The sequence below is a fragment of the Globicephala melas genome, chromosome 7, assembly GCF_963455315.2.
Source record: "Globicephala melas chromosome 7, mGloMel1.2, whole genome shotgun sequence".
In the NCBI taxonomy this organism is placed as follows: Eukaryota; Metazoa; Chordata; class Mammalia; order Artiodactyla; family Delphinidae; genus Globicephala; species Globicephala melas.
This window is the reverse complement of record NC_083320.1, coordinates 30,867,966-30,881,683: the sequence shown is the minus strand read 5'-3', so window position 1 is coordinate 30,881,683 and position 13,718 is coordinate 30,867,966. Positions and strand designations below refer to the sequence as shown.

Sequence of the window (13,718 nt, the reverse complement as noted above, 5' to 3'; positions counted from 1 at the left end):
TGGCCTGAGCAACTAGAAGGATGGATTGCCATTAATTAGGGATGTAAAAAGCTTATGGAAAGAGCTTTGGAAGATGAGTTTTTCAGTTGCTGACATGATAGGATAGGCAATTGACCATATGAGCCTGGATTTCAGGAAGAAGCTCTGGGTTGGAGATTGAAGTATGGAATTTATCAGCATATACTTACATCTTTGCCATGAGACAAATTCAATCACAACACAAATTTAGAGGTATTCACTTTAACGTTTTTAGAGATAAGTGAAAGGAAACTTAATGGAGGGGCCAGGGATTTGAGGACAAAACTGAGAGAACGTGGTGTTCTGGAAGGTAAGTGAAGAAAACCATTTAAGGAGGAAGCAGTGATCAACTGTGGCCTAAAATCAAGCCAGAGACGCGACTTTGAATTTAGCACCGTGGAGACTGTTTTTGGTCTTGATAAGAGCGGTTTCAGTGGAAGAGAGGGGTGAGAGCCTGGCTAGAGGGGCCTCAGGAAAGAATAGGAGGACGGAGATTGGAAACTGTTCTATGGAGAGCTTTCAAATTTGGCTTTAGTTGGAAGGTGGGAAATGGGGTGGTTTCAGTAGGGGTGAGTCTTGAGAAGGTTGATTTGGTTTTGGTTTTGGTTTTTTGATGAGCAGGTGAATAGCATATTTGTAAACTGACCTACCTGTGTGTATCTGGGGATTAGATGCCTAAATGCTGATAGAGATCTGTGGGGATGGGAGTTTTGATTGGAAGTAAAGTCTGTTTGAACAGATCATTTTGGATCATGTGGTCTTATGAAAATATCACTGCTGTACTGAGTGACATGAAAATACTGGCAACACATAAGGAGAACAGAAGGGGCACCAGAAGATGGATAGGACAGCAGAAGAGGAAGGCGTCCAAATCAAATATTGCCTGTTTGCCTTTTGCATAAAGTTGAGGTTACTGCAGTCCCTAAGGTGTCAGTGGAAAATCTCCCACATGCCACAGAAGTTTAGTTTAAATGGAACCTTAACAGAAAATTTTTTATAAAGATATAACTCTTTTTTTTTTTAAATGTTCAGCTCATCGCTGTGGGAAAGGTAATTTTGAATGGGTTTAAAGGTGGAGTAAGGCCATTTTCATACACTGGACACTTTGGAAATCAGTCTGCCTTCTGTTGAGGGATTAGAACAGTGGTTTATGTTAATTACATATCTCTGTAACACTCTCCACCAGGAACTGTGTCACCAGGAATGTAGGTGTTCTTGATGAATCAAGTAATCCAGCTAACAGAGACCTACAGCATAGGGTTTAAATTAATTATCAGTGTTGACGCAAGTGTAAGTCTGGATATACTGTAGATGTTGAGATGAAGACTGGATGAAGAGTCTCTTATCAGCCAGCACTTGTGGTACCAGTGCCTTTGTCTGGGTGCCACAGATTCAGGAGCTGATTCTCTTCTTTCCAGGAGTAGAGACTTTATTCCATCCATTCATCCAGACATCCAGAGTAGGCTCTGTGGAGATAATTCCTGTCAATCATGAGATTGAGAGACAGACTAGGCAATTAATTAATCAAAGAGATGATGAGATTTGGGGAGCCTCCAGGTCTCACTGTCATCTTTGAGAAAGTCATGTATTTGCCTGTATCTCCAAAGAGCAGAATACACATTTCTTTAGGGCATAACATCCTCCTGGACAAGCTGTAAACATTCCATAATGTAGCCTCTCTTTTCACAGAGCTTTTTTTGGAAAATACAGTATGGTCTGAATCCCTGGATTGGACTAGATTCTAGTACAGATTACTGTTTAGTCTGTCACTTTGGGAAACAAACTCTCTGACTACCCTGTGTTCCCATTAGATAAATAGGTATAACATTGTTACTGCATATGCTCTGACCTTGTGTGAATATAATAGTAGTATGGAAAACAGTGAAGTATTTTAAGGAGAGAAGGTTACATAAGAGCCATAGATAATGATTTATTTGTGAGCTATCAAGTTTAAGCTTTTGTACTATACTTCTGAGTGATATCCTTTTTTTCTTTTTGCCATTATTTCAGGCACGTAGGATCTACTAAGATTTAAGGATGTAGCAAGAGGGAAATCTTACACAAAACTGTGTGTAGTACCAGTATAATAAGCCACTTTGCCTTGTTGATTAGTATATTAAAATAAATGTTACAAGTATGTGTTAGAATTCACCAATATGTAAAATTGAAATTATGTCACAGGAATAGTGATGAAAATAACACTTCTATCACATTTTAAAAGTTGATTTTGTTTTCCTTTTCAGGATTTAAAGTGTTAAACTCTTCATTTTGGCCAGATGATTAGAAAGATATAGTTCTCCTGATTATTTTTATACTAGAATAATCTTTCATTATTAATCCATTTAAGTCATCTCAAATCGGTTCATCAGTGCTACCAATTAAAAATAGAAAATGTATGTGCTCAATTTCAAGAATTAAAAATAATGCCTTGGGAGTAGCATTTCTTTCCGTGGTGAGAGGATTGTTGGATTTTCCAATTAAAGAAGTCTCCATACTGGAAATGAGTAGTCAATTATGAAGGTTATTTTTGAATAGCCAATTTGCATATCCCTAATTGTATTCATTTCTTTTGAAAGACTGAACTTGGAATTTATGATGTTTTGATTGGTTAACCCTGCACTGGTGTTATTAATACTACTGCCAACAAGGTTCCCCTATGAATGGGGCTTTGAATGCCTTTCCTAAATAAATGTTTGAATGATAAGTAGGTTTGTTTTATTTAATGAATGGAAATTTCTGAAAATTTACTAGCAGTTTTCTAAATTTGCACTCACTGCACTTTATTGGATTGACAGTAACATCCCTGAGCTGCCTACTGCACTCATACTTGGACATTTCCACATCAGCTGATGAGAGCCATTGGAAGTTCCTATCGTGATGCTGTCTGCTGGCCAGAAACGCCAATGGCTGCGTCTGCCATTTATACAGCAGTGTTTGCCCAATTACTTGATTATTTTATTATATGTTGCCCCTATTTTAAGAAAAATGACTTGGAGATGGACAGTTAAACGTTTTTATATTAATGACGAGAAGCATAGTTCTCATATGAAATAAAATTGAGATGAAGATGGGAATAATTAAAAGTTCTGAGGTTTAGTGTCTTTGGACTTAAACCAACCAACATGGAGTTAGTTATGAAGGAACATAACGAAATTGCAGGCATGAATACAAACGGGATATCGATGTGTACAAGATAAACACAGATTGTGTGTAAATATACACATGTATGTACAGTTCTACTTATTATGATTGTGTCTGAAAGGCAGTTACAGTTAGGAATTTTATCGTCTTTACCTCTCTAAAACTGGAATGTCCTCTTCTACCATGTAAGTCTGTTGTTCAAATCCTGCATATTCAACTTTCATGTCTGGCAGCACTCTTGAATGAAAGAGATACTGAAGTCCTTTTAGGCATATGAGAAAAGGTGGTGAGGGGAGGTGACGGCCATTTCATTCCTTCCAGAGGGTTAGCCAGAATTGGATCTCTATTTCAGGAATGTACAAACAAACCATTAATTATTTCTTGGCCATGGCACTTTTAGGCATAATATTGAATTAAGAGTTGTGCTACAATAATATTAAAGTTTTCAGTTTTAAGAGGTCATTTTTTTTCAAAACCAAATAAAGATCACAATCAGCTAGATACAGGGTCGATGTGATATGCACGTTCTACAAAGTAATTAGTGCTGTTGGATTTGTTTGTAGCTGATTGCTGTGTTTGACGAACAAGAACCACTCCACAAGATCGAGAGCCCCAGTGGAAACCCCGCAGGCCGGCAGAGCCCAGATGCTTTTGAGACGGAAGTGGCTGCCCAACTGGCTGCGTTTAAACCAGTTGGTGGGGAAATTGAAGTAACCCCTTCTGCTCTGAAATTAGGTAGGTGTATTATTTTAGTGGCATCCTTTTCACCTGGTTGAAATACCTCATCTTGCTGGCTATGAGTTTCTTCTACTTTATGACTTACCCTGTTAGTGTTTGCCTTTAAAAACATAAACCTGGTTTGTCTTTCTCTACATTATTTTTTTTACGTAGATCTTTGCAGCTGCTGATGCTCAGGCAATAGATGCAGTGTTTTTCTTGAATTGCAAGTGAATCTGAATTGCATATCCTTGAAGTTACTGGGGAGGAGTTGGACTGTAAATGATGAGCTTCATCCGTAGCATATGAGGACTGCTTAAATTTTTTAAAAAGTCCCTGAAAAAAGTCACTTGGAGAAAGCTAAGGGTTATCAAGGACTCCAGGCTAGAAATAAAAGGTCACTTTCCGTTTTAGCCACCTTTTTCTTCTCCACAAGTTGTATAACTCAGAGTTTGGGGAAAACATTTTGAAGTTAGTTTCTAATTCTGTCCTACTGATTTATTCCAACCTGGTGATTTTGCTCAGAATTGCCTTTTGTTATATTTGTTTTGAAGGTATTGGTAGAAAGAGAAAATAAACATTCTTCTAAAGTTTTAGTGAATTTATGTCTCCAAGATAAATAATGTCAGTTATTGGTGATAACTCTTAAAGATAATTTTAGGTCAGTTTAACAGCATAAAGTTTTGAAAATCCACTAATATTTTGGTACTTAAAACCATTTTTTATTCCCGTTGAATGTATGCATACATTTTGAGACAGCTCTAAGCACCGGTTATAGGTTAATTCTCAGGCTAGAACAGAGGTTTTTTTCCATTTTGCAAAGGGAAACATATGCTTAAAATGGTAAAAATTTTACATAGTATAATTTTTGCCATTTGAAACAAAATACATTATACAGTTTATTTTACATGCCACAATACTGAATATTTTTATTTTGTACTAGTTTTCTGGAAAGCATCTACAGTGCCCCTTTTAAAATAAACCAAGTGGAAATTAAATGACCCATCGTCTTCATAATTTTTCTCTATCATTTGGAAACCAAGCCAGCAGAGCACTTCTGCTGGAACTCGGTCGTTGGAGGGCTTTGTGGCAGCTTCTCCTCATCTGGAGTGAAGTTTGTGGCTTCAGCAACCTCACAGCCCTATCATTCGTTTGCATAATGGATGCCTTTTATCCATTATGCAAATAGTATGGGAGGAAAATTAGGCAATAAGGGAAGACGAAAGGAGAAAATTGCTTGTTTTAATATTCTATTTATAAGCAAGCACTGTGGTCTTCAAAAGGCTGAACCTCAGAGTACCCCTGTGCCTGGGAATTTGTTTTTTCACCTTTCTCTTATGAGCTTTCTCAGGGAAAAATGTTTGTTTTTCTTTGGCTTTTTCAGCTTTTGTTGAACCATCTGAGCAATATAACGTTCAGCGTAGGAAGAAAAGTAAGCTGAGGTTCCCCATCTTTGAAGGTGGACTTTTCTGCTTCTTCAATACTGATTTCGGGTCAGACACAGATAGGAAATAATATTTATTCAGTGGTGACTATATGCGAGGCACAGAACTCAAGGCAGTGCACCGCGTATTCTAAATCCTGTACTCCTAACAATTCATTTATGCTTCGTGATACTTAGTTGGGTTCTATTATCTCCCTAATTTAAGAGATGAGGAAACAGGCCTAGAGTGGTTAAATAGCTCCTCCAAAGTCACATAGCTGTTAGGTGGCAAATTTATGATTTGAACCCTTGCTAGCTCCAGTGTCAGGAACAATTTTTCTGTGCTGTCTTTCATATGCTCTTTGTAAAATAAGACAGTGATATCATTTTCCTGAGAGTCATTTTGTGAATATGTATCACATATTCATATTCTGAATATTAATATTCTGAAAATGCTTAACTCCTTGGCTTCAAATCCCATTTCACCTAGTGTCACAGATGAAATGGTGAGATTGGCCAGCCTTCACTATTTGGTGGTCAGTGTTGCCTTCCAGCCATTCAGTCTGAAACCGTGGCATTATATCCTTTTCCTTCCTTTTCTTCCCATCATCCACAGTTTCTTCAGCCTTCATGTTCCATGACCATTGAAGCAGGCCGGAGCTTTCCCATCAATCAGACTACTACAGAGGCCTCAAACTGACCTTCTTTGCAGGGCCGGCTTTCCCGAATCTCTGCTTCTGCCAGATCTACCTTTCTAAATCACAAAGCTGATTATATAACTCCCCTGCTCAACAACTTCCAGTGGCTTCCCACCGCTAGGAGAACCATGTCCAGACTCATTAGCAAGCTGATGCAGACAGTTCCTCAGAATTAGATGGAGGTATTTGGGCAGGGATGAAGGATGAAGAAATCATCCCTTACCTACTCTCATGGTTCTATCAGACTCAGTACTTTACATTTCTGGAACTTTAAAAGCAAAGAAAAAAGTATTTATTGATTTCTCAGATAGAGGAATTAAAGACAGAAGCAAAGCCACCAGCTTTGGTATCTGCCCATTCTGTTTTCCTTTCATTGCCCTCAAGGCAGGGTGTGGTCATGGCTTGGGCTCGCAGGGATGGAGGGATATGCTTGGCAGCAGACGCAGTATCCATGAATGGCTCTTCTGGGAGGTGACCTGGTTGTGCTGCCAGGCCCACCCTGAGACCTTCTTTAGACGAAGAATGGGAGGGGGTAGTCAGAGGAGGAGTAGCATGTGTGTGTCAGCGATTCTTCACCACAGGGGGCATATAAAATGCCAAGCCCCAAAGCCCCAGCCCATCCTCTCTGCTCCCCACTCAGCTCTCAGAGGCCACTGGAACTGGTTCTACTTCTCATGGGACTCATTAGCCCAGGCTGGTACAACACACGCGGGGCTGATTCTCCCTGGTTCTCTCGCTCTTGAGATCCATCCAAGACGATGGGGAATTTAACCATTATCGGTTTGCATGCTTATCTTACTTAAGATAATCTGTTACCATTTAACAGATATTGGGAATCTAGATGTTCTTACCATTAGGTCATGTTAATCACCAAAAATGTAGGTTTTACTGATACTGAAATAAAAATGCACTCAACATTCAGTATAATTTTTGTATCTTTCTCCAGCACAAGTTAGTCATCATCAGTATCCTGTTAAAAACTGACAGCCTTCCCGCCCCCCTCCATACATGCAGATAGCGGTTGGGCCCACCTCTTTTCTTTATCTTCCAAGTTGAAACACTTATACACAGAATATGCAGGAAGCTCGTATTCAGGGGCTCTTCATGATCTATCCCCTTCTTGTCTGCCCACTTTTATTACTAGCCACTCTTCTACAATCACCTTAACCTGCAGCTACCACAAGCCACTTGGCATTCCCTAAATTTGCTACTTTCTTTCAAACCTTTGTGTCTTTGTAGTTAGTGTTCCCTTCACCTGGCTCACCCCTTTGCCTCTTTTCTACTTGGTGAAATTGTATGCACCTTTTAAACTCCAGCTCAAATATGCCCTTATTTGTGAAACCTTGTCCAAATCTTTAAGATAGTACAGTAAGTGTACCATAAATGCATTTCTTAATTCTTCAACAATGAAGGGATACAAAGATGAAGAAATTTTCTACTGACCAAAAGGGATTCATAGTTTTGCACCCTGTAAGCTAATGGGGTATATATATTTTTACATTTGCAAGACGAATTTTAAATCAACTGGGCAAACACATAATTCCAACTTCATCTAAATTATTTCCTACCATTTATTTTGTAATGGATTTTCTAATGTAATGCTAAACGACTGAGCCCTGACTCAGCCCTAACTAGCAAATCATTCTAACACTTCAAGATTATAATGTTTCTTTAGTTGGCCAGTACATATTACTGTGTAGACTAGAGATTGCTAACCTAAGAGTCTATTTAAGAGAAGAGACAGGGTAGAACAAACACCAGGTAGAATAGCAAAGAATCATATTCACAGAGCCCATTTAGACTTTAAAATCACCTAGCTCAGGAGTTTTCCAGGTCTCCTTTGAGGAGCCCTATGGTACTTCCTAACACGTTTTGGGATTTCAACAAATATTTGATTCTAGTTAATTAATAACATTTATTGAACATTTAAATTGTAGATGCTGTTTTAATTCATTCACACTCACTCTTTGTACACAGAAGATTGGTTATACTAGCAGGGAAGAAAGGGATGCAGAAGACTGTTGAGTAGGCAGTAGAGAACCCTAATACTAATCCTAAATCCTACGGCAAAGAAACCTACCTTCACTCAAAAGAATTGTTACACCTCTTAGAATAACTTTTGTGAAAAGCTGATCTGTTAATAGACAATTCCATAGAATTTCATAAGAGCAATTTTCTAGACAATTAACATTATTTTACAAGTGACCAAGTAAAAGCTTAGACTCAGTGTGTGCTGTGATGTCAAATAACTAGTTGGTTAAAGGAGTAGAATTGGAACCTGCATTTCTTGGCTTTCAGCTACATGACATCTTTTGGATTAATTGTAGGTTTCAATTATCTGTACCTTTTAATACTATATGGGGTAAAATAACACCTTATATCCTTTTGGAATGAGATAGAGTGTAAATTAATAAATATATACTATGAATAGTTGTAAATAAAAAGCTAATAAGGAAGTACCAGAAAATTAATATGGAGAAAATTTCTTTTAAATCCTTCTGTGTCAAAAATGAATTTGCTTCTATTTCTTCATCCCATGTGTATGCACACACATGCACTTACACACATGTGTGTATGTTTGGGGAAAAATTGCACTGAAACAAACATGCTAATATTTGGGATACCTGGTAATTTTTCTCCCATATTGTGGATACTGTTGTCCTTTTTGACATTTCAAGTATCTTCATGTAGAGCCTTCTGTAAATAAGACAAATTAGTGAGGACGCTTAGTTTGATGTTTGGAAGAATGAGAGTCCTTTAGCCTTTCTCCAGCTAATCCTTATGCTGCCTTTATGATCAGTGGTAACTGACCTTCTGCTGTTCCCCAAAATACTTCATGAGGCTGTAGTCCAAGGTTGACCCAATCCTTGTCCCTTGAGAACCAATGAGATGGAGCCAGTCCCAGACCCTACAGTATTTGATCTAGCTGTGTATCCAGACAAGTCATTTAACCTATAGCTATCACATTTTTCCAACCAAAGAATAAATCAGGACACATTTAGCATTCTATAGAGTGAATATTCTTAACTGAGATCATACAGGTTACTTCCTTATGAGCCACTGCCATATCTCCCTGGGCCATAGTTTTCTCATCGATACTATAGGCCTTTCTTGCTCTAATGGGCTATGATTGTCCCAGGAGAATTTCATTAATTCCAAGCTGAATTTGAATCTGACTCCATGCCCCTGTCAATTTCCATCCTATGGCCCCAGTTAATTCGTAGTTTTATTTTGAACCTTTTGATAATTTTTCCTCAGTATTCTTGACTGAAATTTGCTATTTTGGGTTAAGGTTCCACGAGAAAATATGTCTTTAGTTATAATTATTTAAGCAATGCAATTTAAACAGTGTATCAGGATAAAAAGTACTTTCAGCTTCGTTGTTGCCACTCTTGTGATCTATATTACCCAGATATAAAGCAATCTGATTAAAGTTTGGAGTTGAAATGGTATTAGCTTTATTCTCCTCTTGTGTGTTAAACTTTGAAGATGAGATACTTTCTGTTTGAAAGTGATTCTTGGTTTTGAGACTTGAAAGCCGAAAGGTGCCTCAGATGCTTTATTGTTTCCATGTGTGTTTGTGCTTCTTCAAAACTGAAAGGAAAATTATGATTGTATGTTTGTTATAACATAATTATTTTCAAAACATTGAGTTCTCCTCTCTTTATTTTCAGTAGTTCCCAGATCATATGGTATAGCGATAGATTAGTGTTGGAAATTGTGACCATTTTCTATCTGATTTTGACTAATATACTGAATAAGGGAAACATGTGGGATCGTTTGTCTGAATTTTTAAAGAAACCAAATCCCTTTATGGCGCTGATCTTTGGGAAGAAAATAAAGCAGGGGGAAGTTTATTCCTTTAATTAGGCTTCAGTGTGTAAGTAGCTGCTGTGCCCATAATGTGAGTTTAAGTATTGGCATCTGATCCTAGACAAACACAGTCACACCACACACATAGCAGAACGAAAGCTCAGGGCTGGGCCAGGCTTCTGGCAGAGCCTTTGAATTCTGACTACAAAGCACCCAAGCCTGTGAGGGTTCCTTGTTACTGGAAGCTCTCTGCTGTGGGCAGTGAAACCCCAAGTTGAAATGACCAGGGAACTGAGGTCATTTGCTTGGATGAATCCATAAGTCATCATTCGGTCAGAGTTTCATCCTATTTGTTTCCTATTGAGTCTGATTATTCAAAAGTTAACAGCTATAGAATCGTTTTCCTTTCTCTTCTTTTGTCTTCCTTGGGAGCCTGGTATTTTCTCCCATGTAGGCTTAGATGAATGATGTTGTAATTAGCTATGGTAACCTTGCCAGGCTATCGTCGATCAGTCATAGCCACGTAGTCTATAAAGTGTGTGCATGCTTTTCTGGTATGACGGTAACTAAATCAGGACTAAAGGGGTCACAGTGTTCTAACCCATTTCTGGCACCATTATTCTTTTGCTATTGTTTTGGGTTTTATTTTAGTTTGTTTTCAGAGTAGATGAAAAGTTGCTGGGGAGGGAGGTGGTACAGGGAAAGTCAGGTTATACATCGAATATTTTTTAAAAAAATTAATACTCTGGAAAAGGGCCTGAGGTACTTGATTAAATGAAAGAATAAAATGAATATCTAAAGACAAGCAACTCCTAACAAATATTAAAAGGTAATTACTACACAGGAATAATTTGTGTTTGTGTTAGTGAAGTACAAATGTGAATGATAGTTCAAATATGACGTCCCGAGTAATTGCAGATGAATGGTCAGCATAAACACACTTCACAGACAAGCAATCAGTTCAGATAACATTTTGTAAAAATAGCATGATGAGTTTTTCTTGAAGATATTCTATATTCTTATAAGGGTCTTTTCAGTGATATTTATTAAGTTATCAAATGTTAAGCAAGGAAAAATAAAAAATTAACATCATCCTAACAGAACTATTTTCATTTTTCTATTTCCTATCCAGTTTATCTTTGCATTTTAATCTTAATTCAATTCTTTTTTACACCTGCTCAGTTTTCCTTTTGTCTCTTTTTTAAAAATTTTGTGTACTATATTAATGGCTAAATTCAGTACCTAAATTGGTACTAAGTTGGCTGTACTCTAATAAAAACTATTAAAGGAAATTTGCATTTAGCCATTTACCCCAAAAATGTAAGACAGTGTATGAAAACCAAGCTTTCCTTCTTGTTCTTTTCCAGCTGTATTTTCTAAGTTGATTATACGACCTCAAAAAACAAACCAAAAAAAACCCCATTGAGTTCACCAGCCCCCTTTGGCCTCTTGCTGATGCTGGACCCACACTGAGACAGTCTGCAAATCCTCTCATAAACAAACGGAATGAAAGGTCACCTTCCTACTGCTCACTTGATATTAGACCCCTGGGTTTTCAAGCCTCTTTTGCAGATTGCTTTTAATAGTAAGCCCAGTGAAGCTCTCTTTGCAGAGGCCTAGTCCCTCGCTAGTAAAAACATTTTCAGCCACGCTGTCATACTCACCTCCTTGTAGTTCCCTGGACCACTGATAATTTTTGGTTTGCCCTTTTAATAGAAGAAACTGTCATCCTCCTCTCCCCTACCCAACATACACACACATAGTCTTTCCTTCCTCCCTTCCCCACCCATCATTACAACTCCCATTGGCTTTTCTTGTAACCACTTCCCAACTCTCTGCTATTCAGGTTCTCTGAGGCAGTCAACAGGGCCAGGTAGAATGGCCCTCATTCTCTAAATACAACTGCTGCTTTTTAGACCCTAGTTGGGTTTTACATGTCTGTTACAGAATACTTTCAAATTATTTATCTGTATTAAATTTTTCTTAATATTCAAATTTTTATAAATATAAATCTTTGTAGCCATAAAATAGATTATATTTCTCATAAATTTCTAATGACACCTAAACAAATTATTTATAATAAACATGCTGATTTTCCTTTGCAATTTGAAGTTCAAGAATCTTGCTAACAATTCAAAATATGGTAATACCTCTTTTGCACTAACAAGTTAAATGTAAGGTTAAGCCTTTAGGACTTTTTCTTTGTGTGTGTGTGTCTGTGTGTGTATGCGCACACATGGGTTTGTTCTTTTTTTTTTTTCTCTTTCCGCCCAGATGGGCAGGGCAAAAAAAAAAATCCACTAATTTAATTATTTACAGAAGATCCATCTTAAGGACAAGTCACTCAGAGTTGGACATGCTTTTATGACTGGCTCAGGATTTTCTCATTTGCTTTATCTGATAAAGCCATGTGATGAATTACGACCCCATATACACACATTGGGTTATTTCCTTGCTCTCTACCCATGTTGAAATTTTACTAAGATCTTGATTTGGCCCAATGAAAGTGAAAAAATACCGAAACAGCTTGATCTGTTCATTCTCACATCCCAAGGTGATAAGGAAAGGTGGCAGCCTTTGCTTAGCAATTGCCTTAAGAAAAGCTCTCTCTCGTGTTTACCCTTTTTTTAATGTTTACCGGATAAAATAAGACAGCCTCCCAGATATCAGTGCCACACCCTGTCAATTTATCATTGAAACAATGCATCCATCGTATGGTACATACAAAATGATATTCATTTTGTTTGTTCGTAGGCTTAATGAGAAAATCTTGATAGCCATCAGAACATACAGGCGACCTTTTAAAAATACCAGAAAAGTTCTGATTACTTTTTAGTATAAATATGACTCTTTGTTAAATTCCTGAAACTCCTTTACAGATGGAAGAAATTTGGGGCTTTATATATTTTTTTTCTGTGCGTAAAATTGAAGTACAGGAAATTATGTGGTACATCTTGCTTATTTTCTTTTTGTTTATATGGAAGACTTGACTATGATTACTTAATGCATGTGTATGGAATATGCCATGATCAAGGAAAATAAGTGGGAGTAGGAATTTTGCCTTACCACAACCTATTTAAAACCATAACACTAGTATTTGGTGTTTTAAGATAATATTGACTAAAGAAGCCATTACTTCAATGTCATGTTTCTTGAAACTGTTGATAAGAATGGCGTTTCCATATCCTTTTGCACTATATGTTCTGAAAAATGGCATGGATAACAGCAAGCTGAATGGCTTTGTGTCATCTGGTTCTGCATAATTGTGATGATCAATTAAACTCTCCTTGTGTTTTTAAAACAAATAGACTTTCGGTCCCGGAGATCTGAAAGCATGAGGCAAAGTTCTTATTTTAGTCACAGTTCAGGAATAATGTCCTTTGACCTCATGATTTTAGTCTGATGTTACAGTTAACTGCCCTTATGGCAGAGAGTTCAGCATTTGCACAGCTGGCATCTGCTCTTTTCAGATGATTGTGCTTAAGAATATAGCAGTGGAAATCAGTCTGTCCGATCAGTCTATCGGAGCCAGTGCTCCGGTGGTGTGACTATCACTGACTTCAGTTACTCAAGAGTTATTTATTACTGGCCCAATAGATGAAAAGTATTAGCTAGGCTACCAGAGTAATATAAAATAATACAAGTCATGAACTCATTCTCAAGCAGCTTACAATCTAGTTGACTTAAGATAAATTGCTAAGTGAGTCTCTTAACTTGGTTAGGTTTCCATTTTTATAATTTACAACTGTTGTTATAATAATACAGAGCATGCAGTTAGAAACCCTTACAGTTAAAGAAAGATCTTACCACGTAAATAAATTTAGACGTGCACAAAAGCTTCTGTGTGTGCCATTTGTCATGTGGGACATCTCCTTATAGCCTGGTTAATTGTCTTTGGGTCTTTGGTT

General features: G+C 37.5%; 1 protein-coding gene across 3 annotated transcripts in view; it reads left to right on the top strand.

The window, feature by feature from the left end:
- The window catches only part of PARD3B (par-3 family cell polarity regulator beta), a 1,048,345-nt gene that overhangs the window by 380,219 nt on the left and 654,408 nt on the right, over window positions 1–13,718 (top strand). For all 3 annotated transcript variants that reach the window (XR_009564558.2, XM_060301965.2, XM_030854060.3), the window contains exon 3: window positions 3,723–3,894. Coding sequence is in view for 2 of the 3 variants with exons in the window: in XM_060301965.2 (XP_060157948.1) it covers window positions 3,723–3,894 (172 nt within the window). In the remaining variant the exon portion in view is untranslated. The remainder of the gene's footprint in view (window positions 1–3,722; window positions 3,895–13,718) is intronic.